The sequence below is a fragment of the Eretmochelys imbricata genome, chromosome 13, assembly GCF_965152235.1.
Source record: "Eretmochelys imbricata isolate rEreImb1 chromosome 13, rEreImb1.hap1, whole genome shotgun sequence".
Lineage (NCBI taxonomy): Eukaryota > Metazoa > Chordata > Testudines > Cheloniidae > Eretmochelys > Eretmochelys imbricata.
In genome coordinates, this window is record NC_135584.1 from 34106755 (window position 1) to 34116658 (window position 9904).

At 45.5% G+C, this 9904-nt stretch overlaps 1 protein-coding gene across 1 annotated transcript; it reads right to left on the reverse strand.

Moving 5' to 3' along the window:
* Positions 1-6857: 6857 nt before the first annotated feature.
* On the reverse strand, positions 6858-7805 carry LOC144273688 (olfactory receptor 5AP2-like). The gene has a single exon (XM_077832377.1). The coding sequence runs from the start codon at positions 7803-7805 to the stop codon at positions 6858-6860; it is 948 nt and encodes a 315-aa protein (XP_077688503.1).
* Positions 7806-9904: the final 2099 nt, after the last annotated feature.

The window sequence follows — 9904 nt, forward strand, 5'->3', positions numbered from 1 at the left end:
ACAGTCCCTAGCGCACTTTACTCTAACTACCAAGTGCTGGAGCATTAAAGCCACGGTAGTGCACGCTTCAGCGCAGACTTGCCGTGCAAGGAAGGTCGTAGGGCTCCGGGTGGGCTCCTCCAGCCTAGGCTGAAGCAGACTGTGCTGCAGCGCCATTGGTCCGGTACCTGAGCGAGCTAGATTAAAGCTGACTCAGGTGTGTCTACACATGCTGCAGTCACACCCCATGATTGCAGTGCAGACATGCCCTTCACAGCAGTGTTAGTCTGAGGTCACTTGAGTGTCACTTGAGCTGTTGCTTTTGTCTCTTGAAAAAAATACACGTTTTTATTGTAAAAACCCTCAATGGTGGGGTTTGTAATTGTACCCTGGATTTTTAAACTTTCTTACCAATTTCAGGCAGAGCAGTTTCGTTGGGTTATCTTTTTGTATTCTGGGCAATTTGTTTAGGCAAAATTTAAAAAATACAAAGTAGCACTATTTTTTTAAAGAACTCCTTTAATCAGTTTGAAAGCTCTAACCGGTCTTTCTACATTTTGATATAGTATTGTAAAGTTCTGCTTTGCATGAGGGTTTTGTCAAACATTGCTATTCCCCAGGGACTTATTTCTTCACAATTCACATTCCTGTAAACTATTTTTACAGGGTTTTTTCTTACTCTGCAAGGCGTTCAGGCAACAACAACAATCACTAAAATTACTTAAATCTTTCTGTAAGTTGTATCACAGAGACGATAGTTATTTAGTGATGGAAATTAAGTAAATAACATTTTTTAAAATGTAAACCATGACAATGTACATCAGTAAATAATCTCCATAAACGAAGGCTGGGCTACTTCAGTGGTCCTCGATCACGTGCAAACGACAGAAGGGTTTTATTTAGCATTGCCTGCTGCAGTTGAGGTGCCCCCTTTGGCCATTTCACTCAGCAGCCACAGGCAAGACACTGGGAGCTGTTGTCAATTGTCGGCTGCGTTTGTGTGTTCTCTCTGTGTGCCGTACCAGCTCTGCGCAGGTCACTATTTCAGCAGACCTCAGTCGAACTGCTCAAGAAGACCACAGACTCTGTATGACACACTGTACCCCATATTCACCAGAGTGATATGATTATGGTATTATTATGATGCATCTTGTACAAAATATGTCATGTGAGGTGTCAATGGAAGTTGTGGTTTGCTGAATATGATTATCCTATTTGTATGCATGTATCATTTTTGTATATCTAGTTATGAATATTGACTGTGCATCTGTATTTCAAATGTGCTTACTCCTAGGTGACACCCACAAGCTAGTTTACATTCAGTCTAGCCAGCACATTGTGAGTTGACTATTCAAGGTAATGGCCCATTGGCAAAAACAATGGGTCCTGGGATAAGCTTATCCTTACCTGAAGGGCTTTCCTGCCAATGCTTCAGCCAGTATATATGTAATGGATGCTATGACTCATCAAAGCATGCACGGGCATGTGACTAGATCATGTGATTCTGGACTCCATCTTGTGCCTGTACTTTTCCACAAACTGTGCCAGGAACTTTGCTTGGAACAAAGAAGTTCTCTCCACATGGCAGAAGCTATAAAAGGGAGAAGTGACATCATCACTGGGCCTCACTCCCCCTACAACTCAACACCCAGAAACACCTTGGGAAAAAAAGACTGAACTGGGAATGTGGGCCAGGCTGAAGGGATTTCTAGCCTGTGTGTGGAAGATTGGTGGACTGTTTGTACCATCAGGGTGAGACACTGCTCAATGCAAATCCTGTCTAGTTTATAGAACTTAGATTGCAATTTTGTTTTATTTCTTAGGTGATCTACTTTGATCTGTATGCTATTACTTATAATCTCTCTTTCTGTAGTTAATAAATCTGTTTTATATTTTTTACCTAAAACAGTGTCTTGATTGAAGTGCAAAGGGAAATCTGCTCAGGAACAGGGGCTGGTGCATTGTCCTCTCTACATTGAGGGAAGGGTGGACTGGATAATAAACATACCCTGGTCAGGGTTTTGACCAGGGCAAGACGGTACAAGGGTTCCTAGGGTGGGGGCTGAAGCTTCTCTATTGTTGAGTGACTGGCAACTGCATTTATGTAGCTGCAGCTGGGTATGTCCCTGCCTGTGTAAATGCTTGTGTGAGTGCAGGACCGGGAGAGGTCTGCAACTTGTCACAGTGAGTAAGGGAGTCCCGGCTGGTGAGACAGAAAGCTCAAACAAGTTACATATTGCCCCTCTGATGTGGTGAGTTACCACCCTTTACCTTGTACTTATTGGTTCCATCAAAACATCTCTATCCATCACACTGTCATACTGACCATATCTTTATGTAAGGGGATGGTTGCCCCCTTAATAACATTCAGTGGGGGTGTTTTGGTTGGCTAGCTCCCAGTACTAAAAGGGGAAGGGTCTATGGGAAATCAGGACCCTGAGACTGATAGTCCCCAGGAACAATGGGGAGAGGCCAATGCTCCAGGTCAGCCTCCAGGTCAGGGCGGACAGGCTAATCAGGGAGTCAGGAGGCCAGGGAGGTCCTGTCCTCCCTGTGAGCTGGAATTGCCTGGGTCAGACAGAGTGGGGCTGAGCTAAAGGAAAGCAGGGGTGCAAGCTGAGCTGGGGAGCAGAGCTGGGCCAGATCCAGAGAGAGCAGACCCTGTCCTGGGAGCAGAGCTGCAGCCCAAAGCCAGAGGCACAGCCCAGAGAGAGCAGACTTGCCCTGGGAGCAGAGCTTCAGCAACCAGAGCCAGAGATACCAGAAAATCAGCCCACAAAGCAGGTCAGTGCTGGGAGCAGAGTCACAGAAGCAGCCTGCAGAGCAGACCTGTCCTGGGAGCAGAGCTGCAGCAACCAGAGCCAGAGGGGCCAGAGAAGCAGCCCAGGAGCTGGAGGCAGAGGAGCAGCAGCCGTGCAGAGACCGAGTGGTGGAGCTGGGGCTGGAGCAGTCCGGAGCTGGGTGCGGTGAGCAGCTGGGGAGAGCGAGGGGGACCCTGGGCAGTGGGCCCAGCACAGGGAGATGCCTCAGCCAAGGAGCTCTGCAGGCCAGGCTTGGATCGTAACCCCGACAGGGCGGGGGTGACACTAGGAAGAAAGATCCTACCACTTAGAGCCTGAAAGCGTGTGGCCACCACCAGAGCAAGTGTCCAACCCACAGCATCCCTGCAGCACAGCCAGGGCCTGAGAAGAAGGCCTGGGACTTACAAGGGACATACTGTGAACGGCCCTGACGTTCCAGAGACACTGTTTGTGATGTTCCCTGCCACAGAGCGGGCTGATGTGTTTCCTTTAACCTTTCCCATTTTCCCTTATTCTTTTTTAAAATTAATTGTTGATTAAATAACTTGCATTTGCTTTAAACTGTATGTAATGATCAGTGGGTCAGAGAAGTGCCCAGTGCAGAGAGAGTACCCCGGAGTGGGGACACCCTATCCCCTGTCCTAGGTGACCACAGCAGGGTTGGGGGTCGAGCCCCCCGGGAATCCTGGGCCCAGCCTTGTTGGGCGTACGAGGACTCTGCCAGACAGGGGAGTGGAAGGGGAGTCCTCAAGGGCAGGGAGGCCACTGGGTAAAGGAAGTGGGAGTGAGGACTCAGATCCTTTTGCTAGCCCACTTCACTGGGATAGTGCAGAAGTCAAGAAAGTTCCCCGCAAGAGTAGGACTATTCCCCCGCTTACATTTAAGGGGGGTCAATGTGTCCCTTTTATCTTTGGAGAGTGTGTTCCTACCATCTTTGGTATTGGGGTGTTCTGGAATGTGTTTGCCTGCGTGTCCTGTACCTAGCACTTCTCAGCAATGTGTCTGGTTTTGCAATACCAGCCCTGTTCTTGCCAAGTTCTGTGAACTTGCAAGCAGGCATGTTTTGTATCAGGGCCTATAGCCTAACTCTTGCTAACTTTGCTTTATATCAGCAGGGCCTGATTACTTTAGTTCAGGCCTTAGTCCTCATACCAGGCCCCTTATACCAGGCCTTATGTCTCAGGTTTTCTCTTTCTACTGCAGGAGCAAATTAAAACAATAGTCCCATATCACATCCACCTTCCCTCAAGGAGGGACTGGCCAGCACCCATCTCTGGTCGGTTCCTGCTCCCAGCCTGTCCTATCTCATAGAATCAGAGCTGGAGATCAGTCCCCGCTCCCTACCAGACCCCAAATGAGCTGGCCTTTTCCCTGCTAGCCCCTCCCTCCAGTAATGGGGCATAGGAGCATAAGAATGACCATACTGGGTCAGACTGATGGTCCACCTAGCCCAGTATCCTGTCTTCCAACAGCGTCCATTGTCTGGTGCTTCAGAGGGAATGAACAGAACAGGCAATCACTGAGTGATCCATTCCCTGTCATCCAGTCTTCTGGCAGTCAGAGGTCTAAGGACACCTGGAGCTTGGGGTTGCCTCCCTGACCATCCTGGCTAATAGCCATTGATGGACCCCATCCTCTGTTACCCTTCCAAGGGTTTCACTGTACTGGGGTGGTCTCAGGAATTCCCTGAGGACACGACACCTTTGTCCAATAAGTGACTGACACAAGCAGTTCAAACACACAAAGCCTTTTATTAACACAAAAATCCCTATCGCAGTAAGCTAGAAGCACCTCGAACCGTGGTGACGTACAATCAGAGGTGATGCTGAATGGGCAGCTTCCCGCTTCCGATGGCCAGTCATCTGCAGGTCATCAGGGGAGAATGGTTTGTGACCCCGGCTCTTGCTAGAAGTTTTCAATCAGTGTCTTCTCTCTCTCGCTTTGTTTTCCTGGCTCTTGTTTATCTTTATAGTTAAGACTTTGGATATGTGCCAACATTGTGGTTACCACTTGCGGCTGAATTCCATGTCATGACCTCCTGCTTTACTTATTTTTGCTATTTTTCTACAAATTTGTTAATTGTTTTGCCCCAACTGGCTGTCTACGTGACTTGCACACTTACAGTTGTCAAGGTTCCTTCCCCACCCTGAACTCTAGGGTATGATATGGGGACCTGCATGAAAGACCCCCTAAGTTTATTCTTACCAGCTTAGGTTAAAAGCTTCCTCAAGGTTCAAACTTTGCCTTGTCCTTGAACCCTATGCTGCCACCACCAAGCATGTTAAACAAAGAACAGGGAAAGAGCCCACTTGGAGACGTCTTCCCCCAAAATATCCCCCCAACCCCTACACCCCCTTTCCTGGGGAAGGCTTGATAAAAATCCTCACCAATTTTTACAGGTGAACACAGACCCAAACCCTTGGATCTTAAGAACAATGAAAAAACAATCAGGTTCTTAAAAGAAGAATTTTAATTAAGGAAAAGGTAAAATAATCACCTCTGTAAAATCAGGATGGTAAATACCTTACAGGGTAATCAGATTCAAAACATAGAGAATCCCTCTAGGCAAAACCTTAAGTTACAAAAAGACACAAAAGCAGGAATATACATTCCATTCAGCACAGCCTATTTTACCAGCCATTAAACAAAAGGAAATCTAACACATTTCTAGCTAGATTACTTACTAACTTTTTACAGGAGTTCTGAGCTGCTTTCCTGATCTGTTCCCGCAGAAGCATCACACAGACAGACACAGACCCTTTGTTCCCCCCTCCAGATTTGACAGTATCTTGTCTCCTCATTGGTCATTTTGGTGAGGTGCCAGCGAGGTTATCTTAGCTTCTTAACCCTTTACAGGTGGAAGGGTTTTGCCTCTGGCCAGGAGGAATTTTATAGCATTTTATACTGAAAGGTGGTTACCCTTCCCTTTATATTAATGACAACAGTTAATGGTGGTAAAGGTTTCAAAAAGCAGTAACACTTGTTTTCCATTATCATCCCCCAACTGATCTATTTTTTTTAGTCAAGTTATACTTTTGGCCTTCACAACATCCCTGGCAATGAGGTCCACAGGTAGACTGTGTATTGTGTGAAGAGATGCTTTTGTTTCTTTGTTTTAAACCTCCTGCCTATTAATTTCATCATGTGACCCCTAATTCTTGTGTTATGTGAAGGGGTAAGTAACAATTCCTTTTTCACTTTCTCCACACCAGTCATGCTTTTATAGACCTCTATCATATCTTCTTTTAATCACCTCTGTTCCAAGATTAACGACCCAGTCTTTCAGAGTAACAGCCGTGTTAGTCTGTATTCGCAAAAAGAAAAGGAGTACTTGTGGCACCTTAGAGACTAACCAATTTATTTGAGCATGAGCTTTCGTGAGCTACAGCTCACTTCATCAGATGCATACCGTGGAAACTGCAGCAGACTTTATATATACACAGAGAATATGAAACAATACCTCCTCCCACCCCACTGTCCTGCTGGTAATAGCTTTTACTGCTGCTATTACTGCTATTACCAGCAGGACAGTGGGGTGGGAGGAGGTATTGTTTCATATTCTCTGTGTATATATAAAGTCTGCTGCAGTTTCCACGGTATGCATCTGATTAAGTGAGCTGTAGCTCACGAAAGCTCATGCTCAAATAAATTGGTTAGTCTCTAAGGTGCCACAAGTACTCCTTTTCTTTTTGCGGACCCAGTCTTTGTTATCTCTCCTCACATGGAAGCTGTTCCAGGCCCCTAATTGTTTTTGCTGCCCTTCTCTGTACCTTTTCCAATTTTAATATATCTTTTTTGAATTGAAATGAACAGAATTGCACACAGTATTCAAGGTGTGGGCATACCATGGATTTAAATAGTCACAATGGAGCGGGACAGAGGTGACTGAGCCCACAGCAGCTCATTATCCTCTTCCTGGACAGTGTGGGTTTGTATCACAGTATCTAAGTGACTTGCATAACCAAGTTCTATTGAGATCTGTGCTAGGTTATTCAAAGTAGCCTAAAGGAATTAAGCACTAATCTGCCAATGGGAGTTGGGTGCCAAACTTCCATAGGCCATTCTGAAAATGACAGGCTAAATCATACCTAAGTTCTGCAGCATGACTTTCCTGAAGGCCCCCTTCACCTCTTTGTTCCTCAGACTGTAAATGATGGGGTTGAACATCGGGGTGACGACTGTGTACATGATAGACAAGGCTTTATGGAAGGCTGGGGACTTCTCTGCAGATGGTGACACATACATGATAACGATGGTCCCATAATACAGACTCACCACTAGCAGGTGAGAGGCACAGGTGGAAAAGGCCTTCTGCCTCCCAGCAGAGGAGGCAATTTGCAGGGTGGCTGAGAGGATAAGAATGTAAGACATAACGATGAAGAGGAAAGGGACCAGGGACACCAGGGAGCAGGAGACCAGAATGATCATTTCCGCCAAGGGGCTTTTTTTGCAGGACAATTTGAGTAGCTTCTCCATGTCACAGAAGAAATTATTAATTTCATTAGGACCGCAGAAGCTTAGCTGGGGAACCATCCCCACTGCTAATGCACTGACTGAGAAACCAGTTATCCAGGAGGCAGATACCAACTGAAGGCAGAACCTGAGGTTCATTATAACATTATAGCTGAGTGGGTTGCATATGGCTAGATAACGGTCATAAGCCATGACTGCAAGTAGGAAACACTCAATGCAAGCCAAAGCACTGAAGAAGAACAACTGTGTGATGCAGTCCCCGAAGGACATTGTCCTGTCCTCTGCCAAGAATCCAGACAGCAACCTGGGGGCAATGACTGAGGTGTAGCAGGTGTCCAGGAAAGACAAGTTCCCCAGGAAGAAGTACATGGGGGTGTGAAGCTGCTGATCAGCCACAACTAGCATAACCATGAGAAGGTTCCCAGCCAGGGTCACAATGTAGATCACTAGAAACAGCACAAAAAGCAGAATCTGAACTTCATTCAAGTTCCTGAATCCCAGCAGGATGAACTTGGTGATGGATGTTTGATTTTTCCATTGCATGTGTCCCATGTGTTCTCTGGAAAGGAAAGAAAGAAAGAAAGAAAGATCTTCTCTCCCCAGATCTTCAGATATGTCCTACCATCCCTTTTAACTTTATTCAGTATTTATTTAAGAACAGATTTTCAAAAGGTTGAGGCTTTCTCTACACTGCACTTTCATCGTTAAAACTTTTGTCGCACAGGGGTGTGGAAAAAATAGCCCCCTGAATGACAAAAGTTTTAACGATGAAAAGCACCGGTGTGGACAGTGCTTTGTCAGTGGGAGCCACTCTCTCGTCAATGACGCTACTGCCCCTCGTGGAGGGTGGGGGGTCAGTTTGTCACCAAGAGAGAGCTCTCCCGGTAACAAAGAGCGGCTACACTGCTTACCTTCCAATGGTGCGACTGCCGCTGCACTACCGTTCCGTTGTAAGGTGTGCGGCATAGACATAGCCTTAGTTAGGCACCTAGTGGGATTTTACAACACCTCAGTACCTAAAATTCATTGATTTCAACAGATATTATGTGACAAGATGCTTTTGAAAGTCCCACTAGGCTCTAAATACCTTCAAACTTCTGGCTCATAATCTGTTTAAGAGCATTAGTAGATCCAGCTAGGAACTTCTCTGCATCTTTAGGCACCTAAATACCTTTGAAAATCTGGCCCTTAGTGTATAATGCTTTTTCACCTGACCTGATGAAATATGACAGTTGTTACAACACTACAATATATCTGCTAAAATGACCGCAGAACTTCACAGAAGGGCACTTTTTGTTACCTCTGTAAAAAAAAAAAAAAAAAAAAAAAATAAGAGAAGCGTGAGTCAGCCAAGCCCATAGTGACTATCTATAATTTCTTCAGCAACATACATAACACATATGGCTAATATTCTCACTCCACTCCCATTGTATTGGCATACTGAGGTCTTATTGGAACTGGTCCAAAACATTTTTTCCATGGAAATTTTTAAGTTTTTAGCCAAAAAACTTGAAAAGAGAGATTTTGGCCAAAAATTGAATTTGCAATGCCTTCTGGGATATGTAGTTTACACCTTGTGTCTCCATTATCAAGAAGCTTGGATTCCCCCATCTGGACTACATCTTCCATAACGCAGCAGGAACAAGGACTCCATATTGCACAGCTACCCCTCACTAAGATGGGAGACCATGATGCATTTTGAGGGATGGATGAGGAAGCCCAGCCTGTAGATGAGGATGGGGACACTTGGCACAAACTACAACTCCCAGGAGGCACTGCAACTCCCTTTATTTAGGTAACTTCTCCCAGTCCTTAGACCAGTCCCCAGGTTGTATCCCTGTTTACCAGCAGGCTCAACCAGGTTCAACTGTTCTTGCAAAATTTCCCAGGGGGATCTGTGACCGGGGTGAACATAGAGTCCCAAAACCAGCCTTTTTGAAACCAAGTATCGTTTAATCTCAACAGCAGGAATCAAAGCATAACACAACAATAGGGTTTTGTTCCCAAAATAAACAGCCAATATTCAGCTGCCTTACCTGAAGTTGTGGTAGGTTTAACTTATCCAGAGATCCCACTTCTGGCTTTGGGGGGAACAGGCTCTATCCCTGCAGCCTCTGAGTCCAGTATCTTGGATTTCTAATCACTCCCAAAGCTCTTTGTTTCAGTTTCCCACCTGTCGGCCCTCCCATCCACAGTCACCAGCCTGGTGGTGGTAAAACTTAAAAGGCACTGACACCAGTACTGTCTTTATAGTACCAGATATTACTGGCTGCTTTCCAGCCTACCTGCTTTCTGTGCCTGCTGAAATTAACTTCCTAGCAACCCTAAAGCAAGCCACACAATAAACATATAGAGCATATAGTATTCATAAGATAGTACAGGCTTCTCACAGTCAACCAAATGTTGAGGAGCTGGGACTTGGTTGTTGACTTACAACACCTTTTAGCTGGTGTTGCTATCTAATTATATGCCTTTTTCCCATTCAGTAAAAGATTACATCATTGCTATTATTTTCTTCCTGACCCTTTTGTGCATTGCTTTGACTCCCTAAGTGAAAGGGCATAACAACTCCCTCAGCTACCATTTTGAAATATCTGTTGCATAAGCAACATTAACATGTGAATCTCAAGCGGGTTATTAATCTGGTAAAG

Coding starts and splice junctions, on each gene's coding strand:
- LOC144273688 (XM_077832377.1), bottom strand. CDS start 7,805: ATGGGACACATGCAATGGAAAAATCAAACATCCATCACCAAGTTCATC.